This window comes from Embiotoca jacksoni, unplaced genomic scaffold (assembly GCF_022577435.1).
Source record: "Embiotoca jacksoni isolate LCO1_2020_lvr unplaced genomic scaffold, fEmbJac1.0.p SCAF_22, whole genome shotgun sequence".
NCBI lineage: Eukaryota > Metazoa > Chordata > Actinopteri > Embiotocidae > Embiotoca > Embiotoca jacksoni.
This window is the reverse complement of record NW_027185363.1, coordinates 3992319-4011518: the sequence shown is the minus strand read 5'-3', so window position 1 is coordinate 4011518 and position 19200 is coordinate 3992319. Positions and strand designations below refer to the sequence as shown.

Genomic DNA, 19200 nt, shown 5'->3' with positions numbered 1-19200 from the left:
CACTCAAAATCTGCCCAAACAGAACAGGAGGAGGAGCTGGGGAGCGATAGAGAGAGGGAGCAAGAAAACTGCCTGCGGATGTTCGGTATAAACCCCAACCAATGTCATCCTAGTCTAAACAGAAATATGCTTTATATATCATTCATGATTACTTAAAACAATTACTAAATGTACCCCTTAGATAGATGCGAATCTATATCCACTGGAACGTTGGGTTATGATGACACTTGTAAAAAAAAAAAAAAAATAAGCATCCACGTTCTTGGTTTAAATCAGGACAGTAGCTACTTACTTCACAATGTTATTACAGTACATTACATCACACTGTATATGAGAGCTGCAGAGCAATAGGTATATAGATTTTACACAGAAGGAGAGAATGAAACCTGTCTAATTTTCACTGTCAACACTTTATAGCTTGTCACTAAACCCCCAAAACCACTGACTTCAAATCTCAGCTACAATGAGCTGCTTCAGTTAACTGTCAGCAAAATAACTCTTAGCAACATTTATGGCTTTAGTCCTTTAAGAAAGGCAGTTTGCAGTTAAGAGACTGCTGTTATGAGTGGACAGATTTCAATATCAGGTGGCCCTGAGACAGAAATTTCCCCTGGCTCCCATGTAAAGGTATTCACAGTGTTGCACTCATGACAGAGACAGTGCGTGAAGAATGAGGAAAGACAGCTTGAGACAGCTGACTAATCATGATGTGAAGTGATTGTCAAATTGGTTTCACACAGAAATTGTGTTGTTGATCATTTGAGAGGACCAGCGGCTCAAGTTTTACGTTCGTGCCTTTATACCTTTCTGCTGGAGGAGGACTGAGAGACGTGATCCCGGTATGCCTGTCAGCAACTTGTACTGCTTTTAGCTGTTTTTAGAATCATATGTGCACAACTGAAACAAATTCAAAAGAAGTACAAGTATGTAAACAAAGACAGGGCCATGCAGTAATAGAGCAAAACCTGCTTTTGTTTGTATTTTTGGACTAAAATTCTCAAACCTATTTGCACTTCTTCAAATCTGGGTCTGCAGTTGCTTCCTTTCTCTTCCCAGTTTTCTCCTGGTCCATCACTGTCTCATTAAACCTCCAGTTTCCTATTTGTGTCCATATTTCTCTCTCTGAGGTATGTTATGATCCATCCTCTCCCTCCCTCTCCTCCTCATCCTTCTCCTCCTGTGCTGCATCGCTCTGCCTCATGGCTTCCTCCTCCTGCTGCTGCTGCTGATGATGCTGATGCTGATGTCATCACCGCCTCCCAGCATCCCTGGCACAGCTGCACCGCCATTTTGCCTACTTTCAGACCGACTGACGGACAGATTGACGGCGGGCCGCTGGAGCATCCCGCACCCATCCTCCTATTTGTCCGTTTGGCCGTCGCTCCCTCCTCCCTCCCCCCCCTTCTGTCTCCCACTCTTTTCTAATCGACGCACCGCTGTGTTCAGCACTCGGCCCGCCCAGCGCTGCTACTGAAGCTGAAGCTGAAGCCCAGGCAGACTCCCTCTTTCTCCGGCGGATTCTCCATGTATGGATGCGCTGAAGGAAATGATGCTGTAGGTTAACCAAAGACAGAGAGACCGGGCTAAACTACAGGCTGCCGAGGAGATTCAACGTCGGAGGATCGTGCGCCGCTTTGAATGGGCAGGGGATTCACCCTCTGTGGTTGTCGAGTCTGAGTTGCCGAGGTAAGTTACGGCTCCACCGACATGTTTTTCATGGCAGAATAACGGTGTTAATGGATGTCACGCCTTAGTGTGGACAGTGTGTGTGTGTGTTTGTGATTTCGAGGCCTTTGTATATGCAAGAGACGCTGCGTCAGGGTGTTTTGTGTTTGATTTCGCTGCTGTCAACAATTGTCTTTCAAATGCTCAAATACATTTACAAAAATACCACTGGCAAATGCAGTCTATTGGATCCACATGAGCTCATAACAGTGCCAAATGTAATTTAGTCTGTAATAATATGATCTGACCTCCTCTCTGACGCAGTGCTGGATGATTTGGTGTCTGAGCTGTGAGTGTTTACGCGGCCTGTCTTTGAGGTGCGGCAGCCCGAGCAAGATGGAGGAGACAATATTTACATGGGTTATAAATATTCTCAAATAGTCTCATTCTCAAATAATTCATATTTTTCTCAAATTTATTGTGTAGGCTATAAAAAAAAAACGACTGATTATAAAGATCTAAGCAGGATTTGGGTTTTTTCATCGACTGAGGCTGAGAAGATCGATGTGCGTTGCACTGTTATGAAGCAAATATACCTTTAAAAATCTCTAAATTAACAAAGAAAACAGATCAAAGCCACCTTTAAGGGATTCAAAGAAATAAAAACAGTAGTTAGATATTATTGTGAAAAAGCAGGGAAAGACACCACAGCCAATCCCAGACATCATGTGAGGAGATACAGTTTCATCACAAGGCCTGAGCCATGGTGGGGATGCTGCCCGGAGAATAAGCAGCCATTTTACTGGAGAATAGCAGGGATGCTGATGGTCTTCCTGCCAAATTATGGCCCTGCTATTTAGTCAGCGTGTTTTAGGAGCTGTGTGTTTCTATCTGAAGTCAAACTGACTGTAATTCAGGGTTGAAAATCGAGAATATGCCATGTGTTACTCTTAGCTGTTTCTGGCTAACAAAGCTTTATCATCAACATTTACTAATAAAAACAACAAGATATTGATAATTATTAATAATTCTATAGTTGTAGCTGTCAAACTATATTGTGTGACATAGAAGTGTAACGGCACGGTGGTGCAGTGGTTAGCATTGTCACCTCACAGCAAAAAGGTTCCGGGTTCGAATCCGGTCCTGGGCCTTTCTGTGCGGAGTTTGCATGTTCTACCTGTGCTTGCGTGGGTTCTCTCCGGGTTCTCCGGCTTCCTCCCATCATCCAAAAACATGCACCTCAGGTCAGGTTACCTGGCGCCGCGCTAGTGGCAGCCTGCTGCAGCTTCCTCCCTGAGCTCCCCCCTGAGAGCCCCCCTGCTGTAGTGAAGAAATTTCCCCTCAGGGATTAATAAAGTGAATAAAATCAAATCAAAAAATTATATGGGCCTTTAAACTGCAGGTCATGTACGTCTGTTTTCCTATGACAATAACTTCATCTTCTACCTGTGCAGGTGCCAGGTGTGCATCTGTAGCCACACGGATCTCCAGCTCTTCCGCTCACTAACGCACTCACCTGAAACATGGCCGCGGCCTCGGTGAAGGTGGCGGTGAGGGTCCGACCCTTCAACTCCAGGGAGATTGGGAAGGACAGCAAGTGCATCATTCAGATGTCAGGAAACACCACGAGTGAGTATGAAGTCAGCTGGCAGTGAGACTTTCCAGAGGGAAATTAAACTTTACTTTATTTGAATGTTGTGTTAGATGATAAAAATGAAATAACGGGCGTCAATATTGTAATTGCATTGCTTTGAGAGATGGAAAATGTGCATTTGCTACTCCATGTTGACCTGCATTGTTTTAACTGTAATATCCTTTGCAAAAAGTAAAAGTGCACTTCAGTTGTCAGGAAGAAGTTTAATGTTTTATTCATTTTTATATTTCTCCCAATTTAGTTAAAGTACCATTTAGTCCTCCTTCTCCCCACTTTTCCTTGGGTGTTGTGGCTTTGCTGTGCAGGATGAATTATGTGCAGTTTCATACGCCCAGGCCGTCATCACTTTCATCTGTTGAGTGGGGAGAAGTTTTTCTGTGATCACCATAAATCAGTTTCAGATGTGGATATGAAATTACGTTACAATCAAGCCATTCATGGTCCAATATACAACATAGAGTTTGATGTAGACACGATACAAACTTTTCACGAAAGCAGGAGCCATCTTCTGCCCAGCAGTTAAACTTTAGAAAATTAACAATATTTGCACAATAACAATATTATCCATTGGCAAAAAAGATATTGTCCCAATAATTTGTGGGGTTAACGTGGTACGTAACCACCAGCTTTAACTTGAATTGTTTAATTTGTATCAAAATGATTTATGAGATACTACCATCACCTAAAAGCTGGACACATAACATTTAAAAAGAAAATGCACATTTGAATGAATGCAACTGGAGATACAATGCCTTGTATTTAATGATTATGCAACGTTTCCTGCGTACTGTACATACAGTTTAAAATATACCAATGACATATTTATTAAAAAAAACAACTATATTCTATACATCTTCCTTTTATTGTAGTCTTTGTATTTACCGTATCTGGAGCACTAAAATACTGCACACTTGCACCAACGTACACAGTTCATTTCCCATTGACTATATACATTGCAAACAGGCTCCATTTTTATGTTGTCAATTCTTAAATCTACAGTAAATAGGTTATAAATAGGTCGAGTTCAAATGTTGATAGCATTGACAAGTTCTTGAAAGATGCTTACTCAGGTGATTTTCCAGTCTGCTGACCTCAATCAAAACATGTCCTTATAAATAATTAAGATAGTTTGATACAGTGATTAGAAGGTTGTGATTGAGACAAAGTGTGTACCGTGTGAGACACAGAAATATTTTGATGCCCTGCCGTTGTTTTGATCATATTTCGGTGACCTACATTGAGCCAAGTTTAGCATTTCCCCTCAGTTATTTGTCCCGTAGGCAGCTCTGCCCTGCAGCAGCATTATAGTGGGCAGGGAGGCATGCAGCATCTTGGCAGTGAGAGAGGGACACAAAAGCTTCAGTCAGGCCTGAAGCCCGTCAGTGTGCGTAGGATGCAGCGACCGCCGCATCTCTCTTCTCTCATCATACGAGCTGCAGGCACCAAAAAGGCCTCGTTGTTCTGGTCGTGTTCAGACTGGGGGTCAGCTGATGCTTGTGTATGTGTGTGAGGGAGACAGAGGGGGTGTGTCAGCCTGTTGTGCCTGCCAGCGTTTTTAATGACCTCATTAAAGAACATTTAGACTTTCTTACTTCAACTCCTTAAATTCACTGGTTCTGGTTTCAAGTGCTTACAGCTCTCCGTCCTCTGATATTTTTCAGTCACATTGTGTTGCTTCAGGCTGGGTGCAAGTTTCTGCAGGATGCTGCTGCTGCTGCTGCTATAATTGAACTTGTCCACAGGGGGTAATACAGTGGATTCCATTTGCAGCCAGGGGAGCAGCTGCTCCTGCTCTGTTCTTGTTTCATACTAAACATACACGACACCACTACTCTCTTTAAAAAAGGTGTATTTAAAACTCCTTCTACCGACCCTAAATGTGAATCCTTTCTGATCCAGTGGGTTTTTGTTCTCTGTATTTGGTTAGAAGTGATATTATTTCAAAGAGAGTGCATTTTAACCAGTCAGGTGCTAAGTTTAGCTTTATTTACAGTATATGGTGATAAATTAGCTTTAATTACAATACCAGAAACTCTAAATCATACTGTAGAGGTGAAGATAACAACTGACAAATACATTACGCTTCTGGGTTGAACAGTGTGGGATTGGATTACTGGTTAGAATTAGCTTTGAAATAGGCACATATAGGAGCAGTAAATAATCAAAAAGACAAGACCAGACAAGACAGGACACTATTTGACTTCACTGACTATAAGGTGAAAAAAGAAAAAAAGCATTATTTGGGAGCATGTTATACATAACATATTTAATATAGTTATTCATAAAGAAGAAAACCAAAGGGAACCCACAGGCTAAATACACCATGAGTCTTGAACATACAAAGACAAAGTATACTGAGTGTTCTTGTTTTATTAGATTATAGAGGCTCTGAGCAAAAAGACAAAGGCTGAGCGAGAAAATGTTTTGCATTAAAAGATGTAGATTTACAATCAGTATGAACTTAAACGTTTTTACAGTTGTCATCCTGCAGCTTATGTAAAGTGAAAAGTGTATGTGAAAAGTCTGAATGATGGAATATGCAGGTTATTAGAGTGACGCAGCGTTCGATGCCTCTAACTGATCTGTATCGGTGTCTTTTAGCGATTCTGAACCCCAAACAGCCGAAAGAAAACAAGAGCTTCAACTTTGACTTTTCTTACTGGTCACACACAACGGTGAGTTTTACAGCTTTCAGCAACTAAATACATCTACAGTCACACTAGTTAGATTAGAAAATTACTGATTTGCTCTGAAACGAATCACCAGTGACTAATTGATTTAACTTTTTTGCCTTCAGCACCTCATGTGTTTTTGATGTCTGTTAGAACATTAATGCAGTAAGTAATGATAATTATCTGTCTCTCTCGCATAATTTCCGCGCTGCTCTCATTATGTCTGCAGCCCGAGGACATCAACTATGCGTCCCAGATGCAGGTGTACAAGGACATCGGAGAGGAGATGCTGCTTCATGCTTTTGAAGGCTACAATGTGTGTATATTTGCATACGGCCAGACAGGAGCAGGGAAAAGCTACACCATGATGGGCCGACAAGAGAAAGACGAGCAGGGAATCATTCCTCTGGTAAATACAGAATATAGTCCTGACCGATAATGAAACACAACATCCTTTAAATTTTCTCACTGACACAGCAAATAGTTCATTTTTTAAGAATTCATGCACACAGATATTGGATCAAAATCTTCTTCTTCAGTTGTAAAGATGCAACTTTGACCACAAAATGATTTCTACCTCTTTGTTTTCTAGCTATGCGAGGATCTTTTCACCAAGATCAATGACAGTAATAGCGGCAACAGCAAGTCTTACTCTGTGGAGGTGAGTAATGAGCTGTTTCTCATATTTGTCAGGTGTTCCTTTGCAGAATAACTCTCAGTTTAGCTCAATTTTGTAACCAACTTACATTTAATAAAAAGAAACTTAATCAATTAGTTTCTGCTGTTTAACTCTCTTAACTCCAAGCAGTTTCTGGGCTGCTTTTGCTCCTGTCACATTTTTATTCACTGAGTTGATTTTTTTACTGCACCAGCTAGTTGTGCACCTCTTTGGAAACAGCATGATCATGGCTAGAATTAGGAAGGAACTCAAAATGTACTTTTGTGCAGTGTAACACAGTTATAATGTCATGAATAAAATAATAAGAAAAAACATAAATTTAATTTCTTTGATGATTTATTTTACAGAAATTGAAAAAGATGGAGCCTATACACTGTATATATACGTTTTGGCAAGTACCCACAAGTGTTACCAAGACTGGCAAAAAAGAGTGTAGGGCTCCACATGCCATACATATTCAAGTATTTACAATCTTATAACCTCTTAAACCTTGCTCTCTGCTCTCCATCCTCTACTCTTGGCTCTGGCTGGCAGTTCAGTTGAAGATTTGTTGAATTTTATCACGTGACTGTTGGGATCAGCAGAGTCATGAAAAAAATTTGGTTCTGCACATAATATTGATAATTTGCCCAAAATTATCCATTTGCACAGATAATGTTGGGCAAATTTTTAAATGGCACGTACAATAAAGTGATTTGATGAAATATCACTTTTGTGATCTTAGATTTTGTTTTGTTTTTTCTGACAGAAGTGTTCAATGCACATGATTAGTTCAAGGACCCTTGGAAATTTTTAATATTTTATTTTCACTTTTTCTGGCTGAAGAATGGTGTAATTGTGGCCATTAAAATAAAAAGGGGAAAAACAGATAAATTAGATGAACTATCCTCCTCTACCATAAATCCTGTTGCAGAGGATTAGCTCATATTGTAATTGTGTTATTTTATCAGATAGTCAGAAACTAATCCATTCACTTTTAAACTTTTATAGCTCCAGAACCCACAGAGCATTTAAAACAGCAGATTAGTAACTCATAGATTTTGTTTTTCCAACTACCTATCCCCACAGGTGAGTTACATGGAGATCTACTGTGAGCGTGTGCGTGACCTGCTGAACCCCAAAAACAAAGGAAACCTGCGTGTCAGAGAGCACCCTCTGATGGGACCCTACGTCGAAGATCTCTCCAAACTAGCCGTCACCTCCTTCAACGACATTCAGGACCTGATGGATTCTGGAAACAAGGCCAGGTTAGAGAGCGACGAGGAGCTAATCAACTAGCAGCGATGGAAGGGAAAGATGAAGACATCAATTATTTGGCTGGGATTGATTCATTCATCAGTGGATGGATCGGATGATGGATGTTTGTAGCAGATAATAACTGATGGATAGAAATGTTTGAGTATGGATTTCTGCTTTTTTCAGGACTGTGGCTGCTACCAACATGAATGAGACCAGCAGCCGCTCCCACGCTGTCTTCAACATCATATTCACACAGAAAAAACATGACATGGATTCAGAAAACACATCAGAAAAGGTTTGGAAACAACCTGCTTTAAAAATCAATAAGGAGAGTTGCTCCCAGGCTGAAATGATTTTATGAGCTTTTATGAGCTAAGAGGAAGACATCTGCGCTGTCGTTATCTGATGAACGTGTTGCTGTTTTGACTCAGAACCGCACTTAACACTTTACTGCCAGCTCTTCTAGTGCGGTTCCGGTGAATTGTATTAGCTCTGTTGAATGTTTAATCTTCTACACAGAGAGTAATTGTTTTGAAAATGTTTTATATGATAATCACAGGTCAGTAAGATCAGTCTGGTGGACTTGGCTGGCAGTGAGAGAGCCGACTCAACCGGAGCGAAAGGAACCAGACTGAAGGTGAGTACAGTCTGCTGTTGCATCCGGGGGGGAGGATTTAATTTTGGATGTACTTCAAATTCTAAATGTACTCATGCATAGATGGACGAATACATCAAATGGCTGATTGTGATTTTTTTGTGGTTGCAGGAAGGAGCAAACATTAACAAATCTCTGACCACACTGGGGAAAGTTATTTCTGCTCTTGCTGAACAGGTATGATTTATACATTTTGCTGAGAATGTTCTGGAAATTATTTTGTGTTGTTTAAATATAAAACTATTTTCTCTTGCACCTTTTTAGGATTCAGCACCAAACAAGGTCTGTGTTATGAACTACATATCACAATTTATTTTTATTCAGTGTTTTTTCAGGGTGCATTGCAAATAAATGGTGTTTTTTTTAATGTTCAGAACAAGAAAAAGAAGAAGGTGGAGAGTTTTATTCCCTACAGAGATTCAGTTCTGACTTGGCTACTGAGGGAGAACTTGGGTATGCAAACACACTGAAAACAACTCCAGAATGAAATTTGTGTCTGTTCTGTGTCAATTAAAGCATCTTCTTTTTTTCTGTGTTTCAGGAGGAAACTCTCGCACAGCGATGGTGGCTGCCCTCAGCCCTGCAGATATTAACTACGATGAAACTCTCAGTACTCTCCGGTGAGATGTCATGAAATCTCTTATCTCTATTAAATCAGATGTTTTTCACTGGGAATGCATTTTAAAAATATGGTCAGACTTACCCCAGAGGGTCAACCTGGTAAATAGATGTACTGATAAGATGTTTGATTATTTTTCCTGCATGAATTTGCATACTAATGAGTAAAATTGGACTACATGTATCTTTGTGGTGTTACATCATTCGTGGACATTCAGTATGCTGATCTAGTTTAATGGCTTTCTGACCTTCGATGGCCTCTATCCCTTCAGGTATGCTGATCGTGCCAAACAGATCCGCTGCAACGCTGTGATCAACGAGGACCCCAACAACCGCCTGGTGCGTGAGCTGAAAGAGGAGGTGGCTCGTCTCAAAGACCTGCTGTATGCTCAGGGCCTGGGAGACATCATAGAGAGTGAGTGTCAAATGGGGAAACACAACTCATATATAGTGTACTTTAAGATGCACACACACATGCTCAGAAAACTGTCAGCAAGAGCTTTTGTGAAGGTGTTTCCTTTCTGTACATTGAACACGGTGGTTAAATTGGAACGTGGGTGTCTCTCACACACAGTCTCTTCTCTCCTCTGTCCTATCAGCGTATCGCTGCGCGGGTCCGGCCATCACTGGTTTGAAATGTGTGTATAACTAGCAAGCCTGCGCTTTGCAACTACTAGAAAGGAATCGCAAGCTGGCCCTTCCCTCTCCACCACACTAGAGACCAAACTAACAATCCCAAGAGACTATTTGTGAAGTCAGACAATTCATTGATTTGATCAAAAACATTATAAGCACACAATAATTAGAGCAACACAAACATTTTCCACAAGGTAAATCTTGTTGCTGTAATCCATTAATTTGTTTCTTAGGATTTCTGCAAAATGGCGTCCTCTTTTCTTTCCATTTGTTCAGATTTCCATGGCAACACATGTTTTCAGTATTTTTTTTTTTGGGGGGGGGAGAAATCTCTGAATACTTTTATCTACAATTTTCAATGGTCTGCAAAAGCTTTACACTGTGACCCCACAGTGACTCTTTGTTTCTGTCGTTCATTATATGTTGCAGATAAAAGGAAGGCAAAAAACAATGTGACCCAGGGTTGGCATACCGCATGCTGTTAATGCATTTATTTATTTATTTTTTTTCAAGATTGTGACCATGGAATAAAGAACTTGCTGGAAGGACGCCATTTTAGATCACTGACTTTGCAATCTGGTTTCTGTGTATTCAGTATTTTTTTTGGTTAATTAAAGCTACATGAGTCAGGTGCTTAGAGGCCTGCAATGCCAGGAGCTATCCCACCAAAGATTGTGCTCAACAGTTCAAAGACATTAGTATATGCTTCACAAAAAAAGAAACCACTCAGGCTGTTTGTGGTCACTATTCATTGTAGTGATGTATCTGTATTTTTTTTTTTTAAACTTTCTCATAACCGTGCTTGCGAGCTTGTTTGAGCCTGGTAATGTATAGCTCAGTGTCAGGAAAAAAAAGACATCTGATGGCTGTTTCACAAAACCTAGACAAGGGATTAAACCTGGCTGGAATAAGCTTTGGTTTGGTTTCACAAAAGCAGTGGCACATAAATCACCATGGAGATTTATTCTGTGCAGCTAGCCTCCTGCTGACCAGGCTAAGAGCCAGGCTTGATTAATCCTGGTGCCTTTCAATCAGCAGTCACTTTGATCAGAAACCAATTTCTTACAATTATTCCATGTTTTAATGTTAGTTGGCTATTTTGCTTTATTTATATGCTTTTAATGCAGAAAATATATTTATTAAGACTGCTGTTCAATAGAAGTTTGATGAAAATTGTGTTGCAGTTGTTGAGATGATTAGAAATGGCAGATAAAGTGATAAGGGCAATATGTAAAGTTTATGGAAACAAAGTTTCTCCCTTTACAATGGCATGCCCATTTTACATGACATCATCGATGATGAAGGCTCATACTGAGAAAAGGTTTTGGAACATTCAACAGGTTGGATAGGAAAGTATTTATCGTCAAACACTAGTGATTGTTTACATGTATATGCGTCAGTAAATCTGTAATCAACCACACAGTCTTTTCTTAGACATCTGTGAATGCGCATTTATCTGGATCAATTACACCTGATTTGACCGAGCCAACCTGAGCTTGGCAGTTGTGAAACAGATTAAGCCACGATTCACTGACTAGACTAGATCCAGCCTAGCTTTCCTCTGTTGTCCTGGATTTCTGGATTCTGCTTTTGTGAAACAGTCTCCTGGTCTTGAGCCTTCAGTCTCTCTGACATTTTATGCTCTATCAGTTTGAGTTGCTCTTTTCTCACTGTCTGCAATCGCTATTGTAAGCAAAGGACCTCTGCTTCTTTGATCCATCATTTGAGCTTTCTCTTCTTTTTTTTTTTGTACTCCTCCCCGTTGTTTCCCTATTTTCTCCTTTTTAATCCGTCTCCCTGCTTGTTCCCGATGTCTCTCCTTAATCACCGTGCGTCTGCTCCTACCTTCCGTCCGTCCTTCTGTCCATCCTTCCTTGCTCTCCTCCATACAACGCCTCTCTCTCTGGCAGACCTGTGCGATTACAAGAACTTTGTGAATAATCGCCAGGCTGTCAATCAAAGGGGTGATCTCTCCACAGTGACCAACGTCATGACGGGAATGAGCCCCTCCCCCTCACTCTCGGCCCTGTCCAGTCGCGCTGCCTCCATCAGCAACCTCCATGATCGCATTTTCAGCCCGGCCAGTGAGGAGACCATTGAAAGACTCAAGGTAGGAAAGATGAGGGGAGATGTCGAGATGGGAAATGTTCAGTGCTATGAACATGGAGGTTAGATGTGCACAAAAAGAAAGAAATAACATTAATGGGAATTGCAGAGAAAGCGCAAAAGTGTCAGGCAATTGATGTTTCAGTTTGGGCTCTGTAAATATCTTTGATAATTTCACCAACAGGAAACTGAGAAAATCATTGCAGAGCTCAATGAGACATGGGAAGAGAAGCTGCGTCGTACTGAGGCCATCCGTATGGAGAGGTTTGTCCAAGATGTTTATACTGCGTGTCATACTGGGGCTTTCCTTTGGATGGAAGACCTGTCCTTAACTCTCATTCACGATAGTTTATTATTTCAATTATTCTTAATCTTTTCCCTGAAATTTACAGTCAATTTACCCTTTCCACAACTGCCTGTCTTGTGTGATGGTCTGCCTACATTTAAACAATAAGCTTGTTTTTGATTGGATGTAAAGTTAAAGGATGTGTTGAACCGTGACATTTCCATATCATTTTGAGAGTAAGAATACGCTATATTTTGGCAAACCCAGCATGCATTTAGGGATTGAAATGTCAGTTCCTCCATTAGCTGGTTGGTCCACCAGTTTGGTTCAAACTGTGGCTTTCATTTGTATTTGCTGTAATGTTATTACAGTAGTTCTATTTGGAAATGACTAATAATTATTAGATTGTCTATTATAATCATACATTCAATGGATTTTTGTGTGGATACACCTGTGACTATTTATAGTAGCAGCAGTCCATGAAGGATTCATATAGTCCTCATGTCCATATGGGCAGAGCAGTGAGAGTTAAAAGTTTAACAGTGGTAGAGGCAGAATCATCAGCAAAATCCTCTCACTTAACATCTTCCAATCATTCCTGTTTTCTTATTGTTGTTTGTAAAATCCTACGTTATGACTCTGACTCTGCGACTGCTCCCTGCAGAGAGGCCCTGCTGGCCGAGATGGGTGTTGCCATGAGAGAAGATGGAGGCACTGTTGGCGTCTTCTCCCCTAAAAAGGTAAGATGCTTGTTCTAGTTGCACAGACTTCAAACATGTCAGACACCTCAAAAAAGGCACACAACAGTCACAGGAACTTTCCCAGCGCACACAGACACTATAACATATTTGTCCTTTCCCTTTTAGACCCCTCATCTGGTGAACCTTAATGAAGATCCGCTGATGTCCGAGTGTCTTCTGTATTACATCAAAGATGGCATCACCAAGTAAAGATTTATCTATTTTCAGTTTGAGAGTTAATCCATCCAAATACAATAGATGTGTTCTTTTAGGAATTTGTATAATTTTGATGATGTTATCTTCTTTCAGAGTTGGCCGTGAAAATGCTAAGACTCGCCAAGACATCGTTCTCAGCGGCCATTTTATCAAAGATGAACACTGCACGTTCAGCAGCACCACCGGCCCTCAGGGAGAAGGTAAAGGCTGCAGATCTCTGGCGATCAACATATAACAGTGTTAAATAAATGTTCCACTATATAAATACATACATTTTTAAATACTGTGTTGTAATGCTGTGATGGTTAAGAGACTTTTTCTGGAATAGGATGTGTCATCCTGGAGCCGTGTGAAGGATCAGAGACATATGTGAATGGGAAGAGAGTGACCGCTCCCATTGTTCTGCGGTCTGGTAAATTGAATTCATCTTATTATTTATATATTTTTATATATATATATATATATATATATATATATATATATACATATATATATATATATATATATATACATTAAGTAGATGCTGTAAAACTAACCTACTATACCTATAAGAGAGAGAAATTAGTCTGAAAATGAAAACAGCCACCAAATTATTTTAGTTATCTCAGTAAACCACTGAGATTCAGTTTTCATTTTACAGAAAGTGTCATTGATCTATATATGCATTTTTTTTTAAAAAATACGGTGTAATCTGTAATGTCATTGTTGCTCCAGAAATGCCAGTGTCAACTGTTTCTGCACAGCACAACATCCTTATCCATTAATAAATAAAATAAATTTTAGCTTTTAAGCTTTCATTTGCATTTTTAAGGCAACCGCATCATTATGGGAAAGAGCCACGTGTTTCGCTTCAACGACCCGGAGCAGGCTCGTATGGAGCGAGAGAGGACGCCGTGTGCTGAGACTCCAGTGGAGCCTGTCGACTGGGCCTTCGCTCAGCGAGAGCTGCTGGAGAAACAAGGCATCGACATGAAGCAGGAGATGGAGCAGAGGTGGGTGTGCAGGGATATTGATGAATGAAAAGTGACCATTTTGTTTTCAGGTTATTAAGTTTTAAGATGTGTCGTACTTTGCACCCTGATTTTGGAGATTTGTCTCTTTAAGTATTAGAATTATTATCATCATTATTTGCACAGTTTGTTTATGTTAACTGACATTAAATCTTGCAGGCTTCAGGAGCTTGAGGATCAATACCGCAAAGAAAGGGAAGAAGCCAGTAATCTACTAGAACAGCAGAGGCTGGTGAGTTGAAGCTCTGCTTAATAACAGCAAATTGAAAGACAAATTATTCTGGTTATTGATATTCATAAATCATCTGAGGTATCTAAAAATGTATGTTCCTGTGGATCATGTTTTCTTTCAGGACTATGAGAGTAAACTGGAGGCCCTTCAAAAACAAGTAGACTCTCGGTACCTGGAGTCGCCTGAGGAAGAGGAAGAGCCCGAAGAGGAAGGTGATACTGCCACTTTTTACCGTTACAGACTTATAAAACAATAATTTTTGTATCAGGCCTTGATTTGGCAAAAATATAATCACATCTCAACTGTTTTGCTCCCCAGTGCCATGGACAAACTGTGAGACCGAGTTGGCGCTGTGGGCTTTCAGAAAGTGGCGTTTCTACCAGTTCACCTCCCTCAGGGATCTGCTCTGGGGCAACGCCATCTTCCTCAAAGAGGCTAATGCTATTAGTGTTGAGCTGAAGAAGAAGGTCAGCTTTACTTTTGTCATCTATTCGTTTAAGCTTTTTGTGTAGCTTCCTTATAATTGTTTTGTAAACCTAAAAAAGGAGTTTCTACAGCATCTAATTCGTTCTAGTCATTAAATTGAAAGTCTTAATTTGTTGTCTTAAATCTGGCATTCTTGTCTTGATGTCATCCCTTCATAAAATCATCACGCTATTCCTGCACTCGTCAAGATAGATTTTTTTTTTAAAGTCAGAATTCACAATGGCCAGCTGGCAGAGAAATCATACTCATGAAAGCAAACGCTTCATGCACCAGCACCACATTACAGTGATGCTAAATTTTCTCTGACTTTACATTTTTTTGCATCGTCTTAATGTGGTGCTGGTGCTTGAAGTGTTTGCTTTCATGAGTATGACTGAATTTAATCCAATTTGTCGCAGTGTGACAAACATTGTCTGGACGTCACAATAATTTAGTGCAGTGATTCCTTTATGTCTCACACTGTTTTTGATTTCAGCCATCCTCTTAAGTTGTACTGAGTGTTGTATTGTAATAAAAAGGACTATTATTGTCATGCTGAATATTTGCAGCCATGAAATATCTCTGATGTTTCATAGCAGCAGGTGTTGTTGTACCTGACTTTAATCTGTGGAACTTTGTGTACATTTTTCTTATGCCTACTTAATGATATCAAGTACGGGTTTACAGCGGCTGCTGTTGGAGTAATATTTTAATGCCATTGAAATATGACAGGTTTAATGCGGTAAAATATATACAAAAAAAACACTCGATTTGAATCTCGTGCCATCTTTACAGGTGCAGTTCCAGTTCGTCCTGCTGACAGACACTCTCTACTCTCCGCTGCCCCCTGACCTGCTGCCTCCCAGTGTGGCTAAAGAGAGAGAGAGACGACCTTTCCCTCAAACGATAGTGGCCGTCGAAGTACAAGATCAAAAGAACGGAGCCACACATTACTGGACTCTGGAAAAACTCAGGTACTAACTGAGAGTTTAGTGATTAAAATAGTGGTGGCTTGAAGCTAACGGTTCCACTTATTTATCTGTGAAATCCTGGAGTTTTAAGCGATTAGGTCCTCATCATCAAAGCTTATGAAAAATATTCATGGCCTCAAAAATATCATACATAGTAATAGATGCAAATCAAGAGCAGATTCCAGATGCTTTTTAAAAGAACAACCAAAATGCCCAAATTCAATTTGTCCAGTATGTTGTTCTTTCTAATCTTCTGGGATTTTAAAAGTACATTGAAATTCTTACTCAAACTACACATTACATATGTCTGTGTGATCTTGTCTGTCCCTCACACATTTATGAGGCACATCCCTGTACCGAGACTTTTACTATGATCATTTCATTTTTCGATCGTGACTTCACATTTTTATCTCGAGCTCTACATCCTGGTTTAATCCATGTGGCAGCACCCACTGAATTGTTTTCTCCTGTTTATGCCTCCCCCTGCAGGCAGAGGCTGGACCTGATGAGAGAGATGTATGACCGAGCTGCAGAGCTGCCCAGCAGTGCTGTGGAGGACTGCGACCACGCCCTAACAGGAGGCGACCCCTTCTACGACCGCTTCCCCTGGTTCCGCCTGGTGGGCAGGTCGGTGAACGCCAACGGATTTAAATCATGCTCTTTCATTGTTGTTGGAACCAAAACCCCCTCATCAATCTTACTCTTCTCCTCAGGGCTTTTGTGTACCTGAGTAATTTGCTGTACCCGGTGCCCCTGGTGCATCGCGTGGCCATTGTCAGCGAGAAAGGAGAGGTTAAAGGGTTCCTCAGAGTGGCTGTGCAGGCCATATCAGGTACAAATAGAAATTCGGTTTTATCACGGTTAGATGCTGCTGAACATGTCACGATAGCTTTTCTTTAGAATTGTTTTGTACTTGGAAATGACTGTTTACATTTAGGTGTAACATCTTTTCTTCTGTTTCGTGTCCGTTTAGCTGATGAAGAGGCTCCTGATTACGGATCTGGTGTGAGGCAGTCGGGCACTGCCAAGATCTCCTTCGAGGACAAACAGTTTGAAAAGGTATTCAATCGGGTGTTTTCTGACTGAGTCAAAATCAAATGAAACTCAGATGTAGAGATTGTAAAATGAGAGTTGGAATTAATGTTTAATAGTGTAAATGAGGCAAAAGCTGAGTCTTGTTTCAGTTCCAGACTGAATCGTGTCCTGGTAGTATGTCACACTCCAACACCTCCCAGGAGGAGCTGCGAATTGTGGAGGGAGAAGGACAAAACGCAGAGATAGGAATCTCTGCAGATGAAGTCAACAACAACACCTGTGCAGGTGAGTAGAGATCTGTGCAGGGACTGCTTAAGATACAAGTCTGTAGATCATGGCTGCGTTGAAAATCTTTTTACCGGCCAGGAAAGATTTAAACACTGTATTGATGATAGTTCAACCTTTACAGAGCTTGAGCTCCGGATCTTAAACAAAAGTATTGAAGAAAAACCTCCTTGCCAAATTCAGTGATACAACATTTATTTTCTTTATAGCATAGGATATATAAGGAGCTAATATTATTAACACACCTCAGTGTTTGTCCTTCTATAGACACCCACTTGTGGCTACGTTAAAATCACTAAGGAAAAATGAATATGAATCAAAGTTGAACTATCTGATATAATGAATTAGTTGAAATCAACATTTCTGGGTCTCTACATCTCTTCCTCTGTGCCACGAAGCCACGATGGAGGCTCCTCAAAGCCCACTGAAGAGTTTAGGTCTGGGTCTGGATCTTCCTCTGGACTTGTCTCCAGAGAAGGCTTTGTCCCACCTGAAGATCGGCAGCACGTTCACCTTCAGAGTCACCGTCTTACAGGCCTCCAGCATCTCCGCAGAGTACGCCGACATCTTCTGCCAGTTCAAGTGAGTTCAACAATGTGTTCGTTAAAGTCCTGTAAATAATATTGTCTGTTTGATGTGAATGTAGTTTAAGTGCCACACAGTTCTTATTGAATGTCTCTTGCAGTCTGTTTCTTCTGTGAACTGTCTAAGAAAAGAAATAACTGCAATAAAGATGATACTTTCTAGTATTAAATCATAGTATATTAATACACATTATTGTTGTAAAAGTCGGCATTAAATTGGATCTAAAGAGAGTCCTGCTTTAGAGTTTAATCACCAAACTGCAGTCACAGATGCTGCACAAAACTACTACAAAAAATGAATTGACTGACTACATTTTCTGATTTTCAATAATATGAATTAAAATATTAACTGGTTATATATGTTTGTTGTTTTAGCCGTTAACAGTTAATTAATCAGTACATGTGGTGATCAGTTTGATGTTTTTGATTTACATAATGTGCCTGAAGAACAAAAGGAGGCCAGTCGATGTAATGACTTGACTTTTTTCAGCTTCATCCACCGTCATGACGAAGCTTTCTCCACTGAGCCGCTAAAGAACACCGGCAGAGGACCTCCACTGGGCTTCTACCATGTACAAAATGTAAGCAGAAAACAGAGTACTCAGTGCTACTGTTAACAAACATAACTAACTTTTATTGTAAGTCGCTTTGGATAAAAGTGTCAGCTAAATGAAATGTAATGTAATGTAATGTAAACTCCTACTGCTGCAGATTTCTTCTGGTCATTTGAGGACTTTTTCCTCAGTTATCTGTTTGTCATTAACAGGCTGAACAAACAACTGTCTGAGAGGTGTATTTGAATTTTACTTCCTCTCTCCTCTGTTAGATCACAGTGGAGGTGACCAAATCCTTCACGGAGTACATCAAGACTCAGCCCATTGTGTTCGAGGTGTTTGGACACTATCAGAAGCAGCCCTTCCCCCCACTCTGCAAAGATCTAATCAGGTCAGGAAGAAATTGGACCTTTAATTTCCTCTATCTTTTTAATGATCATGACTTGATATATTTGGATGGGTTTACTTTTTGACAGTTTCATGTTTGGTTTCTTTCAGTCCGCTGAGACCCTCCAGAAGGCAGTTCCCCCGGGTAATGCCGTTATCCAAACCAGGTCAGCAATGAGTATAACAAACACAGTTAATTCATTCACGATATTAATATATTTTGGTATGTATAAAAATGTATTTACCCCACCATAATCTCTGTCAGCTTTTCAGCTCTTGTACATAGAATTTGTGCCCTGAATTTTTATTTATGATGTACTCTAAACTTAACAATCATTAATAATTCAATATGTGAAAAATAAGGAAGGAGGTTAAGAACACAACACTCACAGTGATGAACAGAACAAACTCCCCTCATTCATGTTAACCTGGCAGTCAATGGTCTATCAATTATTTACTTGATTAATTGATAAATCGTTTAGTCAACAAATGTGAAAATAGTGACAAATGT

General features: G+C 40.3%; 1 protein-coding gene across 5 annotated transcripts in view; it reads left to right on the top strand.

Moving 5' to 3' along the window:
• The first annotated feature begins 1310 nt into the window (after positions 1 to 1310).
• Positions 1311 to 19200, top strand: part of kif1ab (kinesin family member 1Ab) — a 29107-nt gene continuing 11217 nt past the window's right edge. For 2 of the 5 annotated variants that reach the window (XM_069157322.1, XM_069157321.1), the window contains exons 1-32: positions 1311 to 1686; positions 3120 to 3294; positions 5921 to 5994; positions 6221 to 6400; positions 6584 to 6652; positions 7739 to 7917; positions 8093 to 8204; positions 8469 to 8546; positions 8676 to 8741; positions 8829 to 8846; positions 8939 to 9017; positions 9106 to 9184; positions 9455 to 9597; positions 11729 to 11928; positions 12109 to 12188; positions 12875 to 12950; positions 13077 to 13156; positions 13260 to 13366; positions 13495 to 13578; positions 13978 to 14158; positions 14336 to 14408; positions 14530 to 14620; positions 14727 to 14875; positions 15669 to 15847; positions 16334 to 16471; positions 16558 to 16676; positions 16818 to 16903; positions 17029 to 17164; positions 17563 to 17746; positions 18239 to 18329; positions 18575 to 18693; positions 18801 to 18856. In XM_069157322.1, coding sequence (XP_069013423.1) covers positions 3189 to 3294; positions 5921 to 5994; positions 6221 to 6400; positions 6584 to 6652; positions 7739 to 7917; positions 8093 to 8204; positions 8469 to 8546; positions 8676 to 8741; positions 8829 to 8846; positions 8939 to 9017; positions 9106 to 9184; positions 9455 to 9597; positions 11729 to 11928; positions 12109 to 12188; positions 12875 to 12950; positions 13077 to 13156; positions 13260 to 13366; positions 13495 to 13578; positions 13978 to 14158; positions 14336 to 14408; positions 14530 to 14620; positions 14727 to 14875; positions 15669 to 15847; positions 16334 to 16471; positions 16558 to 16676; positions 16818 to 16903; positions 17029 to 17164; positions 17563 to 17746; positions 18239 to 18329; positions 18575 to 18693; positions 18801 to 18856 — 3412 coding nt within the window. In that variant the 5' untranslated portion in view covers positions 1311 to 1686; positions 3120 to 3188. Of the gene's footprint in view, positions 1687 to 3119; positions 3295 to 5920; positions 5995 to 6220; positions 6401 to 6583; positions 6653 to 7738; positions 7918 to 8092; positions 8205 to 8468; positions 8547 to 8675; positions 8742 to 8828; positions 8847 to 8938; positions 9018 to 9105; positions 9185 to 9454; positions 9598 to 9781; positions 9821 to 11728; positions 11929 to 12108; positions 12189 to 12874; positions 12951 to 13076; positions 13157 to 13259; positions 13367 to 13494; positions 13579 to 13977; positions 14159 to 14335; positions 14409 to 14529; positions 14621 to 14726; positions 14876 to 15668; positions 15848 to 16333; positions 16472 to 16557; positions 16677 to 16817; positions 16904 to 17028; positions 17165 to 17562; positions 17747 to 18238; positions 18330 to 18574; positions 18694 to 18800; positions 18857 to 19200 lie in introns of all 5 variants that reach the window. The other 3 variants (XM_069157324.1, XM_069157323.1, XM_069157325.1) reach the window with 2 other exon arrangements.